General features: G+C 45.4%; 1 protein-coding gene across 1 annotated transcript; it reads left to right on the top strand.

The window, feature by feature from the left end:
* Positions 1–73: 73 nt before the first annotated feature.
* Positions 74–27,936, top strand: LOC133356741 (sushi, von Willebrand factor type A, EGF and pentraxin domain-containing protein 1-like). The gene is given in 19 exon segments (XM_061574397.1): positions 74–152; positions 1,619–1,716; positions 3,156–3,248; positions 4,804–4,896; positions 7,461–7,535; positions 10,722–10,928; positions 14,425–14,518; positions 17,103–17,179; positions 17,505–17,632; positions 17,634–17,679; positions 19,062–19,262; positions 19,999–20,095; positions 20,528–20,607; positions 21,416–21,592; positions 22,417–22,510; positions 23,754–23,830; positions 24,845–25,051; positions 26,379–26,585; positions 27,748–27,936. Coding segments are annotated over 18 exon segments (2,055 nt in total). The 5' UTR covers positions 74–152; positions 1,619–1,631; the 3' UTR covers positions 27,765–27,936.
* The last annotated feature ends 36 nt before the right edge of the window (positions 27,937–27,972 follow it).

Genomic DNA, 27,972 nt, shown 5'->3' with positions numbered 1-27,972 from the left:
AAGGCCGAATTCTTATCATTGCCTTGCTGTGTTGTTTGATGGGGGGAGGAGGGGGGGGCACATGGGGAAGGTTGGGCAAACACGTGTGTGGTTAGCCTTGGAAGCCCAGAGTGGAGCTGAGTACGCCACATCAAACCCACATCCCGCGCGTGGTAAGAGCTCTCTGTTTTTGTATTCTCCACGCGAAAGCAGCAGTCTAGAGAATGTGTATAGATATGTGCCTGAGTGACTGATGACAAGTGTTTTGTATACTTGATTGCCGTGCGTAGCAGTACTATGCAGTATCTGTAGGACACTTGGTGGGATCTGTTTGGTTGTAAGCGACATTACTTTGAAGTAAAGGGACAATGTATTCAACTGTTTCTGTGATACTCTTTTCGGTGAAGTCACGTGGGTAGAAAATAATAGATCACGACGTTTCGATTGCAACACAAGCGACCGTCATCAGGTGATGCAATCGCAGCAGGCAAACTGCTGAAACAGGAGGGAGAGCTTCCGTGACAAGAGGCTTTTTTTTAAATCCTTTATATTAAGTTCGCGTGCTTGCTTAGGACTGTGCAAATCTTTCGGTCGTTTTTTAACCCACTTCCCGTGATCCAATCGAGCTGACATTTTCCACACAGACTCGTTGTGCGTGACAATGTTTGTGAAAATTTTTTTCTAAAATGTTATACTTTTTAGGACCAATAATATATTTAATTACCAATTGCTTTATGGTGCCATGCAATCATCTGACCCATAGGTGGCAGCCATCTCAAGCCAGAGGACGAGAGGACTCTAGCCGCCACGCATATGAAGGATTTATAGTGAAAAACTTTGTTTTTACGGGTTATACTTGTATAGGTATATATTAACTTTTTTCTACCTCCGTGACTTTACCGAAAGAACCAAACTGTGGATTCCTGCAGTCACGAAAGCTTCAAATCCAGATTGTTTCTGTGATATTCTTGGTTCTTTCGGTTAAGTCACGTAGAAGGGAAATAATAAAAATGAAACAATAAAATTCTCACGACGTTTCGGCCACAACGCAAGCACCCATCCTCAGGTGAAGAAACTGAGCTGTCGGAAAGACAGCGTCCTAATGAACACTGCTAAGCTTGGCAGCGTATTTTAAGCTGGGTGGGAGGAGGAGAGAGCCTTGACAAAGGAGTTAACATCAACAGAGGAATTTAGCATATTAATGACATGCAGATATGGGGTTAGTCCTTGCGGAATGTGTAAGCGGTGAAGGGGTCAAAAAGTCATGCTAGTGTATTATGCAGGATTAGCAGTAATAAAGGGAAGGAAAGTTTTATAATAAAGAACTGCAGCAGCCAAACCACAGCTTGATACGTGTTCATTAGGACGCTGTCTTTCCGATGGCTCAGTTTCTTCACCTGAGGACGGCTGCTTGCGTTGTGGCCGAAACGTCGTGAGAATTTTATTTTTTATTTTTATTATTTCCCTTCTACGTGACTTTACCGAAAGAACCAAGAATATGCATCCCTCCAGTCACGAAAGCTTTTAATCGAAATTGTTTCTGTGATGTTGCGTTTCCTGTTGAAACTACTCAAACTTTGAACACTAACACATTGTCGACTGCTTATCTTGAGCTGTTGTGTGTGCGCCAACCTCTTAGGGAAAATATTGCCATGGGGCCCAATGGATATTGGATCAAATGCGTATTCTCTGCGGGATTCCTGCTGATCTGCATCATTGTTGCACCGGCTAATGCAGGTACATACCAGCAGGACCTTATTAAACTTGCCTTCAGGCACAGGAGTGCTTTGAAACTTCAAATCCACGCTTGTGAAATACATAAGAGCGTGCCTGCCAATTTTTCCCTTGAGTATTTCGATGTTTTGCACACATATACAATGTTTTCGAAACTTGCATTATTTTTTTTATGATGGTTATGAGTCTGCCTGTTGAATTTTTTCGTTTATAATTGTATTAGATTCTGCACACAAGGTCTTATGCGGCTCCATAGTGTAAAGCCTTGACTCCTGAATTGCGAGGCGGTGCCACTTATTTTGGGTGTGCAGACATCCTCATGTTAACATTGCAGAACAGTTGTCATTGTATGGCCGTCCGTTTCAGTTTTATTCAGTAAGTTATTGGTTACGGTTTGAATGCCAGCGAACTAATCGTGATTGCAAGCAATTTTCTAGGTTAACATGAAAGATTCGAACGAAACTTCGTGGAAGGTTTAGCGTAACTAATGTGGAATAAACTAAGGCGGAGGGGAAGTTTGCAATCGGTGGGACACGTTGCAAGATAGAGGGTAGCTTACTGAATCGGGCATTGATTGCAATTTGATTTCATGGAAATGTAGGAGTTGTTGACTTGTACAGTTAGCATTGCTGATAACTGACCGGTGGAATCGTAACACTTTGGTATTTAATGAGCACATGAATGCAGCTGCATCTCAAGGCGCTGGACATGAAGTAGGATGTGCATCACAGGAGTCGAGCAACATATGGGAGAGATGTATTTTGTGTAACATTAGAAAGCTGTTTCATATACATGCATTAGGGGGTCGGTCATTGGCAGAAAAGGAGGCGGCCTTAAGTCTTGACTTGAATGGGCACAGGTACGATCAGGAGAAGTGCATTCCAGCAGAGGATGAGCAACTCACCAATGAGCAGAGGTTCACCGAATTTTAGTGTATTTGATTCGTTATACAGATGGTCCTGTTTAGCCAATCGCCCTGCTGGTTTACAAGGGAGATGGGTGGTGCGTGAGTACAGCAGCAACAAAAAGGCAAGGACATCGATAGAAGTGAGAGTTTTGACAGAGTGACCTGGTTACTGGAGTGGTGAGCACATGATGGGAAGTATAGTGTGATGAGAGGGGAGAAGTTGGTGGGGAGGAGGGGGGAGTCTGTGGATGATTTTGGATTGACTGGAGTCTGGAGAGGATCGGAGGATTGGATTGATGTGGTTTCTGCTATGAGTGATGGCCTTCTGGATAATTTTCAGTTTGGAGGTGAGAGATTGGGGGACGGCCATTGAGGAGGGGTCAAGGTGAGAGTGATACGTTACACTAGTCTAGGAAGTAGCGACTGCAGGAAATGTTGTGCATATTCAAGCTGATTTGTTATTGTCAAGTTGTGATCACTTGCTAAAGTCCACCCTGCGTGGGTCACATTTAACATTGTTTTACTTGTTTTGCAGCTCCTAGCCTTGACACAACATTTCAAACTTCATCTACAGAAGAAGAGAGCTTGACCCCACTTCACGCCACACCTCCGCTTTTCAACACTATGGGTACTTATTGAGTAAAGCCCTCCAACGTCAACCGGCTACCCATGAATTAAGTAGCACGGTCGTTTAATTCTACTCGCTTGACAATGGAACAATGGTCCGGTTTTCGTAGCCCCCTTGTGATGAACGAGACAATCTGATGATGGCAAGTGGGCAGAAGCACCCTCCTGGTGTTGTGGCCCCCTGCACTAGAAATTACCGTGTGTTCTCCACCACACAGCGCCTCCGCAAAGCTTACACGGGTGCCGTAGGGTGAGATGAACGTATTGGCTATACACCGGTGGTGCGTGATGTAAAAAAGACGAAAAAAGCTACATTTTCGCAATTATTAATTTTTCCGCAATTCGCAACCCCCGGTCAGAAATTCTTGTGAGGTCGTTGCGTCCAAAATCAGTTTCCGTGATGTTCGGAGCAGTCGTAAGACGAATGTTAAGAGCAGCTGAACACGAAGATTAACATTCTGTTGTGAGTCCCCGTATGGAACCCAGCCTGATGAGGATTGGCTCCGTGTTACAAAGGCAGATTTGACTCGTGCCCGAGAACTTGGTCGGACAGTTCCTCGATTCAATTGTGGAATCATTTCTTGTGCGGACGTTGGCATCGGAAGATCATTTACTCGTGGTGTCACACATTCGAATGCGAAAGCAGCTGCTCAATCTAAATGCAGCTTCTGATGAAGAGTCTGCAGCTCGCTCAAGGACAACGGTGACATCGTTGCTGGAGATTGAACTCAGGACATTATACATACATTTGAAGCAAGCACTCGACCACTGAGCTACATCCCTACCGTTGGACCTCAGATTCATCATGAAAAATGAATCGTGAAGATGTGACATTAACGTGTCCTGACAGCCATGATCATTTTGAGCGACAACAGTTGTATCTGAACTTGTGTGACATCGAGAAAGCAGTTTTTTTTTAATATACATTAGGGGGTTGGTCATAGGCAGAAAAGAAGACGGCCCTTGAGTCTTGATTTGAATGGGCACAGGAACGATGAGCAGAAGTGAATTCCAGCAGAGAATTAGTAACCAACCAACGAGCAGAGGCTAACCGAGTTTGAGTTGATTTGATGCGCTTCACAGATGGTCCCGTTTAGGCAATCGCCCTGCTATTTTACGAGGGAAATCAGTGGTGTGCGAGTACATTTACAACAAATAGACAAGGGCATCGATAAAAAAGTGAGAGTGAGTTTTAACAGAGTGACCTGGTTACTGGAGTGGCGAGCACATGGTGGGAAGTCGAGTGTGATGAGAGGGGAGTTGGCGGGCAGGAGGGGGGAGTCTGGAGGATTTTGGATTGACTGGAGTCAGTAGAGAGGATCTGAGGATTGGGTTGATGTGGTTTCTTCTATGAGTGATGGCCTTCTGGATAATTTGCAGTTTGGAGGTGAGAGATTGGGGGAAGGTGAGAGTGACGACAAGTTTCACTAGTCTAGGAAATAGCAAATGCAGGAAATATTGTGCATATTCAGGCTGATTTCTTGTTGTCATTTGTGATCACTAAAATCAAACCTGCGTTGGCCACATTTTTATATTGTTTTAAACTTGTTTTGCAGTTCCTCACCTTGGCACAACATTTCAAACTTCACCTCCAGAACAAGAGAGCTTGACCCCACCTCAATCCATACCTCCGCTTTTCAACACTATGGGTACTTATTGAGTAAAGCCCTCCAACCTCTACCGACTATCCATCAATTAAGTAACACGGTTGCTGAATTCTACTCGCTGGACAATGGAACAATGACTCCGTTTCGTAGCCCCCTTGTGGTGAACGAGACAACCTGCTGAAGGCAGGCTGGCAAGAAGCACCCTCTTGGTGTTGTGGCCCCGTGCACGAGAATTGACCGTTCTACACCCCACGGCACCGCCACAAAGTTTACACGGGTTCCGTAGGATTCCACATCTAATGTTAGCTTTGGCAGGTGGTCTTGTTAGGGTCAAATGACCGTATTGGCTGTACACTGGTGGTGTGCAGTATTGAAAAAACGAAATCTTCGCAATTATTAATTTTCCCACGATTCGCAACCCCGGTCAGAAAATCTTGCTGGGTGGTGGTGCGTCAAAATCAGTTCTCGTGATGATGTTCGAAGCTTCACAGTCTGTTGCCGTATAGCAGCACTCAGCCTGATGACGATTGGCTGCACCGTGTTCCTCAACTCACATCTGGAATCATTTCTCGTGCGGATGGTGGCATCAAAAGATCACGACTCAGTTTTCAGTTTAATTTATTTGGTATAGCCCTGTGAGCCATTCGGCTCTTGAATCTGGTGCAACCGCAACAAACAAAAACATGAACAAGAAACATCTTAAAGTGACTATGCGCAAACAGAAAAATCCAGGAAAAACCCCAGCAAAGTCTTCCAGAAAAAGCACCGTGTATCAATGCTGTGTGCAAAAATCCAAGTAGTATGCAAGTTAAACAATAACAACCATAAGACAATTTAGATTAAAGTTATCAGTCTTAACTCTGTACTACAACAAACAAATATAGCTAAACCAAAACGACTCGTGGTGTTACACGTCCCGAATGGGAAGGCAGCTGCTGGATCTAAGGCACAACTTCTGATGTAGAGTCCTTCAGCTCACTCAAGGGCAACAGTGGCATCGTCAGACTGTTTTACGAGGACCGCTGTGTTATGCTGCACCGGTGTACCGCCAATACGTCCAAATATTCTGGGGCAGTGATGCGGCCTTTGGGTAAACAACGCTTGCGGCTTGTTGCAGAGGATCGCCGTTCTGGCCAGCGGTTGGTCGAGAGGGCCCAGGTTAACACTCTGGATGTGTTAACTGAAAATGGACGCCTGTCTGCCTTGCGGTGGATGTCAAATATCCCATGATGTTTTTTTTTTAATGGAGTAGGCCATGTGTGCCAATGTCATGGTCCAATTTGGCAATTAAGCAAAAAAACTTGGAAATTGCTAAATTCGGAAAACCAATAGTATATCCTCCTACTGGCCATGTTGCTATTGGCCTGCCAATAGGCAAGCCAGTGCTGTGTTCACCTTCGCCCACACAGGGATAACTACTATTGGGGATCCCCATGGCTAAAATACAGAGTGCTTCAAAATTTGTTTAACACTTATATGGGACTATCGTTTTAAAATGGAAAAAATTAACCCGTAAAAGCAAAGTTTTTCACTATAAATCCTTTATATGCGTGTTCAATGGGCCACAACCCAGCCCACATTGGTCTTTGAAACGGGCGGCTAGAGTCCTCTCGTCCTCTGGCTTGAGATGGCTGCCACCTATGGGTCAGATGATTGCCTGCCACCATTAAGCAATTGATAATTAAATATAAAAAAAATTTTACCTAAACATGTAAAATTTTGGAAAAAAATTTTCAGGAAAATAAATTGTCACGCACAACGAGTCTGTGTGCAAAATGTCAGCTCGATTGGATCACGGGAAGTGGGTTAAAAAACGACCGAAAGATTTGCACGGTCGTAAGCACGCAAGCAAGTGAACTTAATATAAAGGATTTAAAAAGAACGGATTAATACGCTGTAACATGATAACAAATGTAATGTAAATAGCTTCAACAAGTCAAAGAGTCTCCACTTGATCGCCATCGTTGTCAACACGTGCCTGGAATCTTCTCCAGGTGGTCTCCAGAGCCCGAAGGCACATGTCTTGTGGTGTTGTTGAAAATTCTCAGAAGTGTTAAAACAAAATTAAGCACCCTGTATTACATCTTGGCATTGGGATGAGTGAGATGAGATGTGATGTTAGGTGCTCTGAGTTGAGGTATTTGAAACCCCTATAAATGCAAATCATGATTCTATAGTTGGTCCTTGTGAGGAATGCTGCTTGCTGAGACTGTGTGATTGATTTTGGAATATTACAATAACCTTATGCCTTGTGTGTATTTCACACTTGATTTTTGGTTTCGGCCACAGTAAACATCTGACCGAAAGAACCAAACAATATGACCAAATGTGTGCTCTTGAGAACCCTCCACTGTCTGACACAGCCAAACAAATTACATTTCCACGTGTACAATCCTCACAAGCAAATGTAGCAACGGGATATGATGTTTAATTTCTAACGATGTCGAACATTACCATAGCAAGATCCAGTAAGGTCGTAAAGTTGATGAGTATTCATGGTGTGCCTGCTTCCAACATTCTGCATTTGCCATCGAGCGGTGTAACTTGTGTACGTTACAATTGGAAACCCCTAACGGTACTCTTCTGCCTGTCTTTTTTTGCAAAAGATGTTGCACCGAACGTACAACAAACTCCAACAATAATTGTGCCTCCCCGTCCGTCTCCCGGCAAGACTCCAAAAGGTGAGAGGGCTCGAGAATGAAGCGCTGCTGGAAATGGGTCTGCCTTAAGGGCACCACCCCGACTATGCAGAGCACAAACTCTTAGGTTTTTTCGGTAAAGTCACGTAGGTAAAAATAAAATAAAATAAATAATAATAGAAATAAAACAATAATAATAAATAATAATAACCATTTATTATATTATTTTATCTTTTCTATTATTTTTATTTTTACCTACGTGACTTTACCGAAAAAACCTAAAAGTATGAATCCTTGCAGTCATGAAAGCTTCAAATCTAGAATTATGCAGAGCACAGCTTGCTGCAAAATCATTTGAAATATCCAGACAGATTTGTTTAAGACTGGAACCAGAGGGACTGTGTAAACTTGCATTGGCAATATTGCACAAGTGCACAAAACAAAGTCAACACATTTGCCCATAACACCACCCTGAATAGGAAATATATATATAAGGGAAATTTGTGAATATGTGTGTCTGGTCGAAATGTTTAGCATACTTCCCAACACGCACTGTACGTAGCCAACCGTGCTCATCGAATGTGCGGGAGAATTGATGGTATTATTAGTCGTCCTAGGAATGCATAATTTCAATAATCTAAGTGAATGTTTTCAGGTCATTGCAGTTCACCACTTTCAGGTAGCGATTACCTTCACCTCAAAGAAAATACTGGACCGGTTGTGGTAGATGTCATTTCTAAGCCTGTTTCTAGTTGGAACTGGCACGAGGAGGACTATCCTGGACAAGAGTTGCCTTACTTCATCAGTTGTCTATATATATAAAAGGGAAAGTTGTGAATATGTGTGTCTGTTCGAAATGTTTGGCATACTTCCCAACATGCAACAGACTTGAAATTTGGCATGTGTGTAGCTTCCAGACTGTACACAATACAAAAAGTATAAAAATAGACTTTTGTATGTGGGGGGGGGGGGGGGTGCAATAATGGATATATTTTGCACGGCAAGTGAGCGGTGACGTCACATCTGTGATGTCACCCGCATGCGGCAGCGTCACGCAGTGTGCCCTGCTGACGTCACGCACCCCCCACCCTCCGCGTAGGCGGTGTATTAATCCAAGACAACAATCCAAGTCCCGGGCGAAGCCGGATAGTAAAGCTAGTCAAGAATATAACAGGTTACATTGTGGGCAAAGACTCCTATTCATTCTAGATTTGAAGTTTTCGTGACTGCAGGGATCCATACTCTTTGGTTCTTTCGGTAAAGTCACGTACGTATAAAATAAAATACATTTATACCTACGTGACTTTACCTAAAGAACCAAAAAGTATACTCTTCATCTTCTTGGTTCTTTCGGTAAAGTCACGTAGAAGGGAAGTAATAAAATAATAAAAATGAAAAATAATAAAAAAAAATTCTCACAACGTTTTTTTTATTATGTTTTATTTTTATTATTTTATTACTTCCCTTCTACGTGACTTTACCGAAAGAACCAAGAAGATGAATCACTGCAGTCACGAAAGCTTTAAATCGAAAGTATACTCTTCTTCATATAGTATTCTGGGGTTATTTCCATTTGGGCCACAATTACCCCTAAACAGGCCCTCCTGGAACATAAGAACATATTGGCACGGAGACACCAATTATGCTAGCCTCTCGTTCATAAGAACATATTGGCACGGAGACACCAATTATGCTAGCCTCTCGTTCATAAGAACATATTGGCACGGAGACACCAATTATGCTAGCCTCTCGTTCATAAGAACATATTGGCACGGAGACACCAATTATGCTAGCCTCTCGTTCATAAGAACATATTGGCACGGAGACACCAATTATGTTAGCCTCTCGTTCATAAGAACATATTGGCACGGAGACACCAATTATGCTAGCCTCTCGTTCATAAGAACATATTGGCACGGAGACACCAATTATGCTAGCCTCTCGTTCATAAGAACATATTGGCACGGAGACACCAATTATGCTAGCCTCTCGTTCATAAGAACATATTGGCACGGAGACACCAATTATGATAGCCTCTCGTTCATAAGAACATATTGGTACGGAGACACCAATTATGCTAGCCTCTCGTTCATAAGAACATATTGGCACGGAGACACTAATTATGCTAGCCTCTCGTTCATAAGAACATATTGGCACGGAGACACCAATTATGCTAGCCTCTCGTTCATAAGAACATATTGGCACGGAGACACCAATTATGCTAGCCTCTCGTTCATAAGAACATATTGGCACGGAGACACCAATTATGCTAGCCTCTCGTTCATAAGAACATATTGGCACGGAGACACCAATTATGCTAGCCTCTCGTTCATAAGAACATATTGGCACGGAGACACCAATTATGCTAGCCTCTCGTTCATAAGAACATATTGGCACGGAGACACCAATTATGCTAGCCTCTCGTTCATAAGAACATATTGGCACGGAGACACCAATTATGTTAGCCTCTCGTTCATAAGAACATATTGGCACGGAGACACCAATTATGCTAGCCTCACGTTCATAAGAACATATTGGCACGGAGACACCAATTATGCTAGCCTCTCGTTCATAAGAACATATTGGCACGGAGACACCAATTATGCTAGCCTCTCGTTCATAAGAACATATTGGCACGGAGACACCAATTATGCTAGCCTCTCGTTCATAAGAACATATTGGCACGGAGACACCATTATGTTAGCCTCTCGTTCATAAGAACATATTGGCACGGAGACACCAATTATGCTAGCCTCACGTTCATAAGAACATATTGGCACGGAGACACCAATTATGCTAGCCTCTCGTTCATAAGAACATATTGGCACGGAGACACCAATTATGCTAGCCTCTCGTTCATAAGAACATATTGGCACGGAGACACCAATTATGCTAGCCTCTCGTTCATAAGAACATATTGGCACGGAGACACCAATTATGCTAGCCTCACGTTCATAAGAACATATTGGCACGGAGACACCAATTATGCTAGCCTCTCGTTCATAAGAACATATTGGCACGGAGACACCAATTATGCTAGCCTCTCGTTCATAAGAACATATTGGCACGGAGACACCAATTATGCTAGCCTCTCGTTCACAGGTGCATTTCTGGTACCTGTGATTTTAAAACTCGCTGTGAAGAAGCTGAAGCTGAATGACTCTAGATATGGGGTTTTTTTTCGCACTGGAAGAATCGTTCCATTTGAATGCTTTGTGTCATTTCCAGGCTCATGCTCCACTCCACCCGACCTGCCTCACTCGGACGTCGTGAGTGGGTGGAGCGAGGACATCTACAGGGAGGGGCATTTGGTCACATACGCCTGCCAGAGTGGCTTCACTGACATTCAGGCGCGCCGCTTCTCCATTGTGTGCGAAAGTGATAACGACTCTCCGGGCAAACTGCGCTGGAGCAGCCCGTACTTCCTGTGTCAAAGTGAGCAGGGCCAACAGTGCCTGCCCACTCACCCAACCACCCACTCATGTAGCTGCCTACCCACTTGCCCACTCACCCACCTACCCACTCATGTAGCTGCCTACCCACTTGCCCACTCACCTGCCCCCTCACCTACCCACCCACTCATGTAGCTGCCTTCCCACTTGCCCACTCACCTGCCCCCTCACCTACCCACTCATGTAGCTAACTACCCACTTCCCCACTCACCTGCCCACCCACCCACCCACTCATGTAGCTGCCTTCCCACTTGCCCACTCACCCACCTACCCACTCATGTAGCTGCCTACCCACTTCCTCACTCACCTGCCCACTCACTCACTCACCCACCCACTCATGTAGCTGCCTTCCCAATTCCCCACTCACCCACCCACTCATGTAGCTACCTACTCACTTCCCCACTCACCTGCCCACTCACTCACCCACCCACTCATGTTGCTACCTACTCACTTCCCCACTCACTTGCCCACTCACCCGCCCACCCACTCATGTAGCTGCCTTCCCAATTCCCCACTCACCCACCCACTCATGTAGCTACCTACTCACTTCCCCACTCACCTGCCCACTCACTCACCCACCCACTCATGTAGCTGCCTTCCCACTTGCCCACTCACCCACCTACCCTACCCACTCATGTAGCTGCCTACTCACTTCCCCACTCACTTGCCCACTCACCCGCCCACCCACTCATGTAGCTGCCTTCCCAATTCCCCATTTACCCACCCACTCATGTAGCTACCTACTCACTTCCCCACTCACCTGCCCACTCACCCGCCCACCCACTCATGTCGCTACCTACCCACTTCCCCACTCACCTGCCCACTCACCCAGCCACTCATGTAGCTGCCTTCCCAATTCCCCACTCACCCACCCACTCATGTAGCTACCTACCCACTTCCCCACTCACCTGCCCACTCACTCACCCACCCACTCATGTTGCTACCTACTCACTTCCCCACTCACTTGCCCACTCACCCGCCCACCCACTCATGTAGCTGCCTTCCCAATTCCCCATTTACCCACCCACTCATGTAGCTGCCTACCCACTTCCCCACTCACCTGCCCACTCACTCACCCACCCACTCATGTTGCTACCTACTCACTTCCCCACTCACTTGCCCACTCACCCGCCCACCCACTCATGTAGCTGCCTTCCCAATTCCCCACTCACCCACCCACTCATGTAGCTACCTACTCACTTCCCCACTCACCTGCCCACTCACTCACCCACCCACTCATGTAGCTGCCTTCCCACTTGCCCACTCACCCACCTACCCACTCATGTAGCTGCCTACCCACTTCCTCACTCACCTGCCCACTCACTCACCCACCCACTCATGTAGCTGCCTTCCCAATTCCCCACTCACCCACCCACTCATGTAGCTACCTACTCACTTCCCCACTCACCTGCCCACTCACTCACCCACCCACTCATGTAGCTGCCTACCCACTTCCTCACTCACCTGCCCACTCACTCACCCACCCACTCATGTAGCTGCCTTCCCAATTCCCCACTCACCCACCCACTCATGTAGCTACCTACTCACTTCCCCACTCACCTGCCCACTCACTCACCCACCCACTCATGTAGCTGCCTTCCCACTTGCCCACTCACCCACCTACCCTACCCACTCATGTAGCTACCTACTCACTTCCCCACTCACTTGCCCACTCACCCGCCCACCCACTCATGTAGCTGCCTTCCCAATTCCCCATTTACCCACCCACTCATGTAGCTACCTACTCACTTCCCCACTCACCTGCCCACTCACCCGCCCACCCACTCATGTCGCTACCTACCCACTTCCCCACTCACCTGCCCACTCACCCAGCCACTCATGTAGCTGCCTTCCCAATTCCCCACTCACCCACCCACTCATGTAGCTACCTACCCACTTCCCCACTCACCTGCCCACTCACTCACCCACCCACTCATGTTGCTACCTACTCACTTCCCCACTCACTTGCCCACTCACCCGCCCACCCACTCATGTAGCTGCCTTCCCAATTCCCCACTCACCCACCCACTCATGTAGCTACCTACTCACTTCCCCACTCACCTGCCCACTCACCCGCCCACCCACTCATGTCGCTACCTACCCACTTCCCCACTCACCTGCCCACTCACCCAGCCACTCATGTAGCTGCCTTCCCAATTCCCCACTCACCCACCCACTCATGTAGCTACCTACTCACTTCCCCACTCACCTGCCCACTCACTCACCCACCCACTCATGTAGCTGCCTTCCCACTTGCCCACTCACCCACCTACCCACTCATGTAGCTACCTACTCACTTCCCCACTCACCTGCCCACTCACTCACCCACCCACTCATGTAGCTGCCTTCCCACTTGCCCACTCACTCACCTACCCACTCATGTTGCTACCTACTCACTTCCCCACTCACTTGCCCACTCACCCGCCCACCCACTCATGTAGCTGCCTTCCCAATTCCCCACTCACCCACCCACTCATGTAGCTACCTACTCACTTCCCCACTCACCTGCCCACTCACCCGCCCACCCACTCATGTCGCTACCTACCCACTTCCCCACTCACCTGCCCACTCACCCAGCCACTCATGTAGCTGCCTTCCCAATTCCCCACTCACCCACCCACTCATGTAGCTACCTACTCACTTCCCCACTCACCTGCCCACTCACTCACCCACCCACTCATGTAGCTGCCTTCCCACTTGCCCACTCACCCACCTACCCACTCATGTTGCTACCTACTCACTTCCCCACTCACCTGCCCACTCACTCACCCACCCACTCATGTAGCTGCCTTCCCACTTGCCCACTCACCCACCTACCCACTCATGTAGCTACCTACTCACTTCCCCACTCACCTGCCCACTCACTCACCCACCCACTCATGTAGCTGCCTTCCCACTTGCCCACTCACCCACCCACCCACTCATGTAGCTACCTACTCACTTCCCCACTCACTTGCCCACTCACCCGCCCACCCACTCATGTCGCTACCTACCCACTTCCCCACTCACCTGCCCACTCACCCAGCCACTCATGTAGCTGCCTTCCCAATTCCCCACTCACCCACCCACTCATGTAGCTACCTACTCACTTCCCCACTCATCTGCCCACTCACCCGCCCACCCACTCATGTCGCTACCTACCCACTTCCCCACTCACCTGCCCACTCATCCAGCCACTCATGTAGCTGCCGACGCACTTTTCCACTTGCCCAACCACCTGCCCACACAAAGTTGCATTACTTACTTCCCCACTCTCCTCCGCACTCAGGAAGTGTTTGCTCACCATCTACACTCACCTACCCATTCGTGTACCTGCCTATTCACCTGCCTACTCGACAGCCTGCTCTACTGCCCACCTCTCAGTGCTCCTCCTGGGAGTTTGTTTCTCAAGGTTGTGATGATGTATGAGTGGGCAGTGCGAATATTGATGAAGTTATCAGCTGTCTCCTCTAGGTTTCCCTCCTTTGTTTGTGTTGCAGTCACTTGTGGGCGTCCGGAGAACCCTGCCAACGGGTTTGTGGAGGGACAATTTTACACCTTTGGGTCCACAGTCACATTCAAGTGTCGGAGAGGGTGAGTGCAGACACAGGAAGGCTGTTTTCAAAACTCTTTACGGGCTCGCCCCTGCCTATGTTTCCCCTCTGATTTAAGTTTGTTCCCCTCCCCGGGTTCTCCGTTCATCTTTTCTAGGCTCTGCTCTCCACCCCAAAAGGTAAACTTAAAACCATCGGTGGACAAGCTTTCTCATGCACAGCCCCTGCAGTCTGGGAGTAGCCTCTCACTCCACATTGGACATATCAACTCCATCATGTGATTTCAAATCTGAACTAAATGCATTTTTATTCATCCAGGCATACTGCTGAAAGATAGGCAATCACATTTTAGATTTGAAGCTTTCGTGACTGCAAGGATTCATACTCTTAGTTCTTTCGGTAAAGTCACGTAGGTAAAAAAATGAAATTAAAATTGTTTTATTTTTATTAATTTTTATTTCATTTTTTTACCTACGTGACTTTACCGAAAGAACTAAGAGTATAGGCAATCACATTTTGGACATTGGACCGATTGGTACAAATTGGTCGTAACTTTTTGGTTACTCCACCACCGGCCCCTCCTGGCTTGGTTGGAAAGTTGGGATTGCGCTCTGCTGTGTTAGACCTCGTGGACTAATTTATTCGTCGCAATAACCTTTTCTGTTGTTTGTGTTTTTTGTTTCGGTGCCATCTCCTTGTTTATGCTTTTATTTTATTTTGCTTGGCAGTGGGGTTTTCATTTGCTTTGTAGTGGCTGTATATGGGATTTGGTCCTCATAGTATAGAATTAGTGTACACTTTTTTTTTCTTCTTGGTTCTTTCGGTAAAGTCACGTAGAAGGGAAGTAATAAAATAATAAAAATAAAACATAATAAAATAATTCTCACGACGTTTCGGCCACAACGCAAGCAGCCATCCTCAGGTGAAGAATAAACACCACCAAGCTTGGAGCGTATAATTAAGCTCGGTTGGAGGGGGGGGGAGGTGAGAAGAAGAGAGCCTAGACAAAATAATTTGCATATCAAATTAAAATTTAATGTACACTGTTATGGTATGCTATTAGCATGAATCAGGCTATATAATTAACGCATTATTAATAAGGTTAATTTCGGCTTCGGCTCAGCTGTCATTGTACACGAGAACGCCTAATTATCCGTGATAATGTCGGGGATCAATTCCGCAGATCCTATTAGCTGCAGGGTTATCCACGACTTTACTCCACCTATCCGCAGCAAGAATAGGGCCACTGATAATAGGGGTTTGTGGCGACCCAACAGCTCCTGTGAATAATAGGAGCTGTGTCGTGATAGGGTAACTAATGAGAGGATTTCTCTTGTAATTATGCATTCAGGTAGGAGGGATGGCATAGTGGCAAGCACTCGCTGACCGAAAGAACCTAAAGAGTATGATGCACCGTCATCATGAGGCCTACTTTGCCAGTACCAAAATATAATAATAGGGGTTTTCCCTTTTTTTCTGGCGACAAAACTGAAACCTCTTGCAAGGGATCATGTTTACATTAACCACAATACTTGCAGTCAGAATGCAAAAAAAATAACACTCTTGATAATTCATGCATTGTCCTTGAAACTGATTGGTCCACACCAGAGACAGCTTTCCTTAGAGCCTAGTCTCATACGTTGTTCGACCAGATAACGCCAAAAGGTGCACAGTTCAAAGACAACGCACTATCAGAGTAATGAGGGCTCGGGGTAAGCATCTACATCATGAAATGTGCGCCTGTTGGCGTCATCTGGTCGAATACCGTATGAGACTACGCTCTAAGGAAAGCTGTCTCTGGTGTGGACCAATCAGTTTCAAGGACAATGCATTAATTATCAGTGTTCTTTTTTTGTTTGCATTCTGATTGCAAGTATTGTGGTTGATGTAAACATGATCCATTGCAAAAGCTTTCAGTTTTGTCGCCAGAAAAAAAGGTGAAAAATCCTATTATTATAGTATCATGTACATTATCGATGCAAACGGTACCTTAACTGAGCCTCATTTAGGTCAGCTCTGCCTAAACTAGCAATCTGCGTCATTGCATCAGTGCCAGCAATGAGGAGAAAAGAGAAGATGACTCCCTTCCAGTAGGTTGTTGGGGGGTGAACATTGCCTTATGGGTGGGCATTAACCATTCTGACACCACCAAAAGATGTTACTTTACCCTTTAGTGGTGGGCTGATGGTCCCACTGATTCGCGCTTTCCTGGGGGAAACAAATGATACATTCAAGTCGAAAAATCGAAGTGATTTCCTACTCAAGTAAGCATTGAGCATTGGAGGTAGCATTCATATCTTGTTTAGAGTCCTGAGTCGGTGGTGGAAATTCCACATTCTCATGGTGGGCGGAAGGGGGCAAGTCTCTCCGTAGCTCAGCTACTGTTGACTTCCCCAGAAAAGTGGTACTCATTTTATTGACCCCAGAGGGTTGATGGGCTGAGTCAACCCCCAACTAGGATGCAAACTGGCAACTTACCACTTGCGAACTGCCAGCTCTACTGCTGAGCCACAAGGCTTCATTGCTCATCACAATGTGTGGCCTCCAAATGTGTATATGAAACCATGTTGGTAAGCCTGGTGTTGATGTTGAATTAACTCCTTTTTTTATTGAAACGACTGAAGATACTTCGTGTTTGGAGCGAACAATTCCACATGTCAAGATGACGGAAATTGGGATAACTTAGTTCCGGAGTGCCGAGGTAAGAATTTTAATCTTTCTTAACAGAAATATTTTATGTGCACCTGTGTTGAATCCAAAATAGTTGTTTTTCTCCTATTGACAACCTCATAAAGAGTGTCTCACTCCCTGATCAGCTTATACTGTACATATCGTAAATGTGACAATTTATCGATTGTAATGCTCACAACATTCAGAGGCGTGGGAAACCAGCACAAGCGAGAAGGCAGCCAGAACCGGTGCCAACAATTTCCCAAGCTCTGCAGTCCTATAATAATAATATCGTATTTTGGGATGTTTGACCAACTCCATTAATGTAGTGCTTTTGTCTTGCACTTTGGTTTCAGAGGTGCAGTGTGAGAGGCCCCCATGGGTCGAGCACGGAGAGGCGGTGTTCAACATCGATGACAACAAAACTATTACATATAACTGTCAGCCAGGCTTCATTCTGGACGGCAATTCTACCTTCCAGTGTCCTCGATAATGGCACATGGGGCCCGAAAAATCTTCCTTACTGCAGACGTAATGCCTACATTTCCTTGAACGATCCAACTGACATTATGGACCTTTGAATTTTTTTTAATGCATGTACATATATTTCGCTAAACCGGCGGTTGTCAACCTGTTGCTGTTGTAAGATCATTGGAACTCACACCTCCCACGCCCCTCACCCTCAACAACCCCCCCACCCGCTCTCAGGTCCCAAGGTCTCCCCTTCCCCCCAGGCTACTACAGCCAAAACGCAGAGAGATCACGTGTCCATGCTTTTAGTCAAAATGTTGTAAGGAATTTGTTTCGTGTCATGCATTCGCATGTTTTGTTGCAGCAACACGGCACTGATGTTGCCCATCCGCATTGGACACTTTCTCATGCACAGTATCCATGCCGCAGCCTGTGTGTGTGTCCCCCACCCCCTATTGAACCCACGGATTGAGAACCACTGCTATTATCAGTGGGGTAGAAGGCAAATCTTAATTTTCTGAGTAGAGCGGGTGAGCGGAGAACACTCGTCATTCTTTTATTGTTGTATTTGTTTATTTTTACCAATTACATGACATTCAATTTAGATGATGACATACGAAGATATTTCCACTTGGCACTTTACAACTAGCAGTTCACCACCCTGAATGCCCCACCCCAGAAAATAACATCGCAGAGTTACTTCTGAATTCACTCACGCGGGCTCTTTGCCAACTCATGGGGCACACTTTTTAACGCCGCAAAAATGGTTTACTGCGTCGCAGATTAATGATTGTAAATATGAAATAATCAAAATTAAGTAAAAAACACTAAAAAATTATTTTTCTGTGTGTGTGTGCAGCCGTTAGACACCAGGCCACGACCATGAACTTGCTACACTTAGGAACCCAGATTAATTATTGGTGACTACCCGGATGTAAACTCAGGTCTTAGCAATACGAGCTCAGTGCCTGACCCTTGAGCGACTCAGACCCCTCATATCATTTATTTTTGAATGAATGAATGAATGGCTGCGACTGTTGAAAATCCAGAACAACTTCACCTCAACCCAACTCTGATCTCCTCACCATCTCATCAACGTTTAAAGTGCACACATCATTTACTTAGCCACGTTTGAATTTGTATTAAATTTAAGTAGCAAAAATAGTCTTTGTATTATAAATTGACTTGATATATCCCAGGTCTTCCTTGCAAAAGAGGCAATGTATCATGTATCTCAACAAGCCAGTTATGTACTCTCTTAGTTAAACAAAGGATACACCTACTACAATTACGAGAAAGTGTTTGCCACCGTTAATGCCACTGTTAATGTGCTTCTGCAAATGCTATTCGTTAGAAAGCGTGTCATTTTCATGAAAATTAATGGCGAGCGTTTACTTTCTGTCCCATCACGCGCACGCACGCACACACGTCCCGCACCCCAGCCCTTCACATGTGCAAGCATCCGCCCCCCATTGCCAACGCCATGCAGTTGTGGAGCACTCAGCAGAGCTACGAGCTGGGCACGAACGTGCGCTACCGCTGCAACCCGGGCTACACAGTGTCGCGCGACTCGTCCTACTTCATCGTGTGCGTCAACATCGACGGTCTGGCCAAGTGGACCCCGCAGAAGCTCAAGTGCCAGCGTGAGTAGCCGCCACGCGCTGCTGCTGCTGCTGCGTCGTCCGGAATGGTCACTCGCGTCGCTCTCGCACAGGGGACGTCGCCCGGCTCGTCGGAGGGACGACTCCGCTCCGCTGTCGTTGCGCGACTGGTTCGCGCACGCACGCTATCTGTCGGAGAGTGACTGAATGTTGCGTGATTTTCTTCGGCACCGTACGTAGCCAACCGTGCGTGCTAATCGGAGGTGCGAGGGGAGGACGACGACGAACTCCTCTTTTGAGAGCTGAATTCGAGGGATGAGTTATGTGACCCGTGAGCTCGGCTGTCCAAAGGGTGACTCGCACACACTTCGAGCCACACATCGGAGGGTGACTTTCACAGTGGGCGAATCGTGTGGTCACCTGATACTTGCACTCATCTGTTGGATGGTTGACTCACTCTCGCTGCTGGTGGCCCATCAGATGGTGAGTAGCCACGTGACCTGTGTACTCAACTGTCAGCAGGTGATTGAACATTTAGTTATCTGCCAGAGGGCGACTCGTGGAGCTGCTGTGTCAGAGGATGCCCCATGTGCCCGTGCATCGGCAGTCGCAAAGGGAATCGCATTGTTACCCTCTATCACTGTGTGATGTCAGGTGACAACTATGTTGAGTGGCGAGCGTGTCAAAGCGACGAGCATGCTATTTAAAGGAAAGGTCCTCAACGTTTTCACGACGTCCATCCTCATTTAACTGCTGTTAATTTTCACGTGTTTTTCAGCGAAACAGTGCAGCTTCCCAGGAGAAATTGAAAATGGGTATTTTAATGGAACGGATTTCATGTATGGAGCATATATCGTATATCACTGTAACCACGGGTGAGAGACACTGCTAATTACTTATTAAATGTATATTCCTCCCTTTTCAAAGTTTACTCCGATACAACTTTCATAAAATGTGACTTAAAAATCGACCAAAAAATGCCTAGGTCTACATTGAGTGCCAGTGTTTATGTACAATGGATAAACAAAGTGTGCGATATGTTTTTCAAGATACAAAGTTAGGTGTTATTAAAATCTTAACGGATTCACCACGTTACCATTTCGACATGGCACGCACGTTTCCTAAGAAATAAAGCATAATCACTTTGTGTAAATATCGCTGTGTAACCGTTTACAGAGAGGAAGCATACAGTACATTATATGAATAAGCAAAGCAAACAATTAAACACGATTAATGCTTTCATTACACAAATTCAGTATTTTATAAAAACTCATAAGTTGTTATTTGTTATTTTTTTTTAATTCCAGATATATTATGGGAGAAAGGCAAATGACAAGAGAGTGCATGGCTGATGGAAATTGGTTACCAAACTCTCCTGTGTGTGAACGTAAGTGCATCCAGTACATCTTGCGCACACTTACCAATTCAGATGTTCTGCTTTTAAACCTTTCCCGTTCTGATGACGTATGTGTCTACGTTATCAGTTTTTCTTCCGATTCCATTCCGATGATGTTCCGATGACGTACATGTACGTCATCGAACTGAAAGAAAGAAAAAATAACTTTATTGGTACCGAAACTCCCACAAGGCCATGCAGGAGAGCGTGTGGCACAGTTTGGCACCAGCTATCATTCTCCTCGGTGAATACAGTGTCTTTAAAAACAATGGCGCTAGGCCTTTCTAAATAAATTAACGCTAACCGCTCGCGTGTTTCGAGATTCATCGGCGAACGGGACACACCACCCTGAAACTTGCAAATGTCTCGGAACGGGAAAGGGTTCATTTTGAAGGCAGAGTTGTGGCACATTGATCGGGGCGCTGCGATTATGATCCTAGCAACCATGAGTTCAATTCTCAATTCCCAGCTGTGACTAACATCAGCGGTGAGCGATATCCAACCCCAACCCCATTCCACCACCCCAGTGTGTGTTGTCACCACAACGTGGCACCGACATTTCCTTCGCACGTTCGAGATTTCTCTCGCACAGTGGTGTGGTGCAGCCTGCAACCCCAGGGGCACAACTGACGGGTTGAGAACCGCATCAATAAATGACTGATGTATGCATTCATATCCCATCAGGCATGGAAACGAGCAGCTCTACATTTAGTCAGAGCGAGTCGGTACGAAAAGTCACGTTACTTACTGGAGCTGATCACCCCCCCCCCCTCTGTTTTCCTCCTTCGCCCATATGCAGCCGTGCAGTGCCCAGAGCCTCTTGAAATCCGTCACGGGACCATCAGCGTTCCCAGCAGCCTGATATTCGACAGCGTCATCCGGTATCGCTGCAACGGCAAAATGCAGCTGATGGGTCCCAGCCTGCGCACATGCCAAGCGGACAGCACGTGGAGTGACCGCGAGCCCATATGCATGGGTGCTGCCCTTTCTCATCGCCACAGCCATCATCATCAGTGTCACGGTCATCGTCTGCATTATCATCATCACCATCACCACCACCAGCATCAGCATCGTCATCATCTGTGTGAGAACTATCATCGGCGTTGTCATCATCATGATCTTCATTGCCACGGTCATCATCAGCATTGTCATCATCATCACCACCACCATTAAAATCATAAACATCAGTATCAGTCATCATCAGCAGTCATCATTGCCATCAACATCATCACTGTCACAGCCGTCATCACCGTCAACATCATCAAAATCCTCATAACAGTCATCTCAGCATTGTCATCGCTATCAAGATGATCATCATCAATTTCACAGTCATCGCCAATGACATTATCACCATTAATATCATTATTATCACAGTCATCATCAGCATTGTTATCATCTCTATCAACATTGTCATCAGTGTCATGGTTGGTCATCGTTGGCATTGTCACTTTCACCATCATTACCATCACACAATCATGAGGAACACAGTCATCTTCAGTAGTCTTGTAATCATTGTTATCATCATGGTTATCAGCATCACTGGTAATCATCATTTTACACCATAATCGCCATCAAAATTATCTTCACAAGTATCATATTCGTTAGAATTATCATCGCCATCACACTTCTCACCATCAGTATAAGGTATCTTATCAGTAAAAATAATATAATCATGACATGTATTCTATTGTCGTCGCTAATACTGGGTAATGCAGTCACGAATTATACGAAGCCGTGAGCCATCGTCACCCACGATCATGGCGCGGGTGGCGCATGTAACAGCATCGCCTTTTGTTGCAGCTGTTCTCTGCCCACCTCTTAAGAATATCGAGAATGGAAAGTGGCTGGGCGGGGAAGGCACCGACAGTGTTGTGAGGTTTAGCTGCAACGAAGGGTACGAGCACTTCCAACAATCACCGTGGAGCGGGTCTCTTGCCAGTTTCACTCCATCAAACTGCACTTTGCCTGACTACTTTGTTGTAGCACTGAACTCTGGATTGAACAAAGTCGAGTCAAAGTTTTTTTTCCTGCTTTAGTGAACATGAAGCTGGTGCTCATTTTCTATTCACTGCCCAGTCCCTGTTGACTTACCCCCAAATTAGTCATATTTTATCGACCCCAGAGGGAAGATGGGCTGAGTCAACCCGCAACAAAGATTTGAACTCCTTTCATCTGCGCAATGCATGTGAAGAGGAGTCGAGAATGGTTTGAAGCACTTCTTTAATTCACCAATGCACAGCTACACTCGTTCCACAACCAACCTCGAACACCCCCCCGTCCCACAGCGCCCTTTAAATCATCTCCAATACACATCCCCGTCTGGCACGCCTTGGTCCGGGTGACGTCGTGATTTGCGTGGTGCGTGTGTGTGAGGGTGGCTCGCAGAGCCACTACATATGTATTTAAGGACCATTACAAACAAATGTAAAGTGTTTTTTTTAAATAGGCAACACTGATGACAACGTCGCCATTATTGGCTATGCCTTTACATATGAAATACGCAAAACAAGTTTTGTATTGAATGTATCATTCTGTGTAGGTCGCCTAAAATGTGAATACAGTATTGTCAAACTCTTTGATTTTTTCAGTAAAGTCACGTAGGTAAAAAAGAAAATAAATGAACACAACTAAATTATTTAAAATAAATGAAAACAACTAAATTATTTAATTTATTTTTATTTTATTTTTTATCTACGTGACTTTACCGACAAAAACCAAAGAGTATGGACCCTTGCAGTCACGAAAGCTTCAAATCTCGAAGTATTTCGATTTAAAGCTTTCGTGACTGCAGGGATTCATCTTCTTGGTTCTTTCGGTAGAGTCACGTAGAAGGGAAGTAATACAATAATAAAAATAAAACATAATAAAATAAAATAATTCTCACGACGTTTCGGCTACAACGCAAGCAGCCGTCTTCACCTGAAGACGACGTTTCGGCTACAACGCAAGCAGCCGTCTTCACCTGAAGACGGCTGCTTGCGTTGTAGCCGAAACGTCGTGAGAATTATTTTATTTTATTATGTTTTATTTTTATTATTTTATTATTTCCTTTCTACGTGACTTTACCGAAAGAACCAAGAAGATCTCGAAGTATTGTCAAAGCTATTCAATATCTAATCGTGTTTATTCTTCTTCAGTTTTTTGCTGGCTGGGCAGGATACAATCACTTGCCTTCCGAATGGGCAGTGGTCAGGATATCCACCCACTTGTCAGCGTGAGTGCCAACATTGTTCATGTGCCCCATGCGCTGGTGTTAACACCAGTGGCATCACATTGCCCTGAACACACGAACGTCAATGAACACATACACGACATCCATAGCACTAAGAGATGGTGCGAAGCAGTAGGTGGGAGCCATACATTATTGCCAGATATCGATATTCTTGTTCAGTGTATTTATAAATAAGTGGGACAAAAACCTGTTTTTACCAGTGGCACACCACGGGAAGGAGATTGAGTCAAGGATATAATAATGTGAATGTTTAGGTCCTTGTTGTGTGTACATTGGTGTGTCCATTCTCATCAAGGGGCATAAACCTTCACGCGAACTCTGGTCATCCTCGTAGCAGCGGCTTTTGGCTGGCCATCGAACAAAGATGGTCACCGCATTGCGTGCTTTCAGACGCGCTTCTGTGGCCGTCTGGAACGCTCCTCCTTCCGAAATTGGAAGCCACTGGAGCTATGCACTTTCAAAGCTAGATTAAAAAACAATTTCATTAGGACTGCTTTTTGTTTCATGTTTGTTATCCTTCCTCCGCACCTCCGATTAGCACGGTTAGCTACGTATGGTGCGAAAGAAGTTCAACATACGTGCATTAGTAATATATAATGTAGCCTGCATAGGGAGGTGTTTGTTTTGATATTTTTGATCTAATGTGCAAACTATAGATAGTTTAAAATAGTTTTTTTTAGCAAACGGTTAACCGGAACTGCATCTTCCGAGGACCATTACCTATTCAGCCACCAGCTCTTCAATTGGTCTTGAGTTAACCTGTACCGCACCCGAAATTCATTCATCTTCACTCCCTGGGTTAATACAGAGAAGTAAGGGTACGTTCGTTATGTCATTGGATGCAGTTACAGATTTCCCTTAGAAGAAAGCACGTGTTTTAGGACAAGACCAGAACGCGTGCTGTTAAGTCACGACGTGCGTGCGTTGCGTGCGTGCGTGCCATCGGCAACGTACAAATGGACCCGCAAAAAAAATATGCCGTCCTCCCGTTGACAGCTGTGTGCCCTCCACCGACCCTGGACCGATATGCCGCCATACCTCAGATCATCAGAGACAAGCAGTACTTCACAGTTGGAGAGAGAGTGGAGTTTCACTGCGGCGGAGGCTATCGCGATTGGTCCTACACCCTCGTGTGCAACAAGTGGCATAGGTGGCAGCAGGTGGAAAAGCACTTCTTACATCCCTCGGGATGGAAATGCGTGGGTGAGATGTTTCAGTTTACTCTTCTTTTCAGTGAATTGCGAGCGCTTTGTTCACGGTGTGGCGGTGATGCACGCGGTCATTGTTTCTGCAACGTATTTCCCGGCTGTCGACCGTGTAACGCAACAAAAGTGGACGTGATTCGGGTTGTGCGTGAGCACGCAGAGGCGAGGGACATGCCTCGTTCATGAAAAGACTAGAAGAGTTTAAGTAAATGAAGTTAAAATCGGATGACGTCATCATCGTTGTCATCATGACATTGGGGAATTGCCACCAATGGCTCCAGGCCACCAACATATATTTGCACTTCCATTGGGGGTGCCGTGGTGGCGAGATGTTAACTACCTCGCCTGGTATGAAAGAGGTGGTGGGTTCGGTCCCGACCCTGACGCCTGTATATTTGGAGTTTGCGTGTTCTCCCTGTGGTCACGTGGATTTATCTCTGCGTCCTCCGGTTTTTCTCTCCACATTTACAATCAAATTCTTAGGTTTTTTCGGTAAAGTCACGTAGGTAAAACATCAAAATTAATAAAATAAATAAATAAAATAAAATATTAATTTTGATGTTTTACCTACGTGACTTTACCGAAAAAACCTAAGAATATGAATCATTGCAGTCACGAAAGCTTCAAATCTAGAATTTACAATCAACATGCGGTTTAGAGTATAATTGGCTGCCATACATTTCCACATGATCAGCCACTTCATTGGGCTACCATTTGTGATAGCCATGTTGCTTCTGAAAAAGAGTAAAATAAAAAAGCTTTTTTTCGCTTGAGTATTGGGACCAATTTCAAAGTAACGTTTTACGTTTGAACATGTATCACTCGCCATTCCTCCGGCTGCAGGTGCCGTGGCCGAGCACTCTGCGCGTGTGTGACTTTGTGTTACTTTGCTGCAGCGGATTCGCAGTTTGAACCGCGTGGCTGACCCCCGGTTCGTACCAGTGCTATTAAAAAAAAGAGTAGGCCGTGCACTGCGTGCTGAGCTCATGATACAAATTGGCAAAGACATAAAAAAATATATTCATGTAAATTACTTATCTTGGAGAAGGCACGAGGGCTACATCCCCCCCCCCTACCCCCCCCCCCCCCCCCCCCCCCACTGTGAAAGCACTGCAGTGTATCTACTTGTCTGTGAAACAAAGCATCTTCGTGACAGCCCTTGTCCTATAATAATGGCCTAATGCCGCATTTTTCTTAAATTCATGTGAAATTTGAAAGGTACTGTATTCTGAATGATCAACTCGCGTACTTCTGAATCATCAACTTCGATTAATTTTATTATGTTGGCTAAATGCCCACTTCTTTTGGGGTTTTCTGTTTCACAGCATTCTGTTACAGGCCAAAGCCAAACTTAAATGCAGTTATTGCAAGGAGCTACGAACACATAGACTTTTACCCCGTCGGTAAGTATGCTTATTTTGATTGCAAGCTTGGATATACTTCCGAAGCCTATGGATACTACATGGAATGTGCAGTCGACAAAGGAGGTGAAACTTACTGGAAGCCCTACAAAAAAGCACGCTGTATTGCTGGTATGTAACATCAGCACTGACAACATTAACCTCACAACCTTCAACACTCTTTACACTTCGAATATTCATTGTACATTGTGGCCCCAAAAGTGAAGGCACATAGGGTGATAATATGTATTTTAACATGTTCAAACCGACTTCCATTTACATTAACGCCTGCATGAATTACCCTTTGAAATGAATGTAGCTTTGTTTTACTACATTACTGGTTGTAACCTTTAAAGATTCATCAGTTATGTTTTGTTGTCTGAATTCACTCGGGGGTTCTTGGTCGACATTTGTAAACAGCAAATTCGAGGTGACCACACAGGAAGAAGAAAAGTAGACATTAATAACGATACCAGATCAAATGTTAACTTAAATAATAGACCATTAAAAGGTTTTGATGCCAGTATTGAAATACATTAAATAACCCGACGTGTCCTGACGTTTTGTACTTGATACTGCTCACACGCTCACACGTGACCTCTCATCCCCAATGAGAGCCGCTTGTCCTTCATATACCATAGTGTGCATTAATACAAACCCTGCCCATTTTTTCTAGTGCGTATAAAGCAGCGCTCTCTGTCACCTATCATAATGTAAAACAAGTAAACCCGTAAAAACAAAGTTTTTCACTATAAATCCTTTATATGCGTGGCATCGGGGCGGCGAGAATCCTCTCGTCCTCTGGCTTGAGATGGCTGCCACCTATGGGTCAGATGATTGTCTGGCAGCATTAAACAATTAGTAATTAAATATTTTTTTAAAAATTCCCTAAACAGTTTAAACTTTTTGAAAAAAATTTTCACGAAAATGCATTGTCACGCACAACGAGTCTGTGTGCAAAATGTCAGCTCGATTGGATCACGGGAAGTGGGTTAAAAAACGACCGAAAGATTTGCACGGTCCTAAGCAAGCAAGCGAACTTAATATAAAGGATTTAAAAAGGCAATTGTTTGGATGAAATGTCAACGTCGTCCGTTTCACTTGTGGCAATAAATAATAAAATTGCGCCACCCTTCCGGGGGTGGAGGATTGAGACTGATTCGCCCGGCTCATTTGTGATTTGGACATGTTTCGCTGAAAATATGGGGAAAGGCTATGGAATTCAAATCAAAGTGCAAGGTGCACTTGTGTTGCGGTCGTGAGTTTAAACTAATTTTGTTATTTGTGTGTTCAGGCAGAAGATGGTACTGAAAAGGTGCTCGCAAGTGTCCGCCGATCAGAGCTCTGCGATGGGGACTTTGATCGCATACGATGTTCATCTCTGGTCACAATGTTTTTTTTTTAATGACATTGTATTGCGTGGCGTCATTTACTGATCATTTCTGTATTGGAATAAAATCAAATAAAATCTGCATGTCAACCAGCTCGTTCCATGTGTGGCAGTGTTATTCCCTTGGGA

This window comes from Lethenteron reissneri, chromosome 55 (genome assembly GCF_015708825.2).
Source record: "Lethenteron reissneri isolate LAM-NWPU_2019-01 chromosome 55, ASM1570882v1, whole genome shotgun sequence".
NCBI classification, from domain to species: domain Eukaryota; kingdom Metazoa; phylum Chordata; class Hyperoartia; order Petromyzontiformes; family Petromyzontidae; genus Lethenteron; species Lethenteron reissneri.
This window is presented reverse-complemented; position numbering and strand designations above follow the sequence as displayed.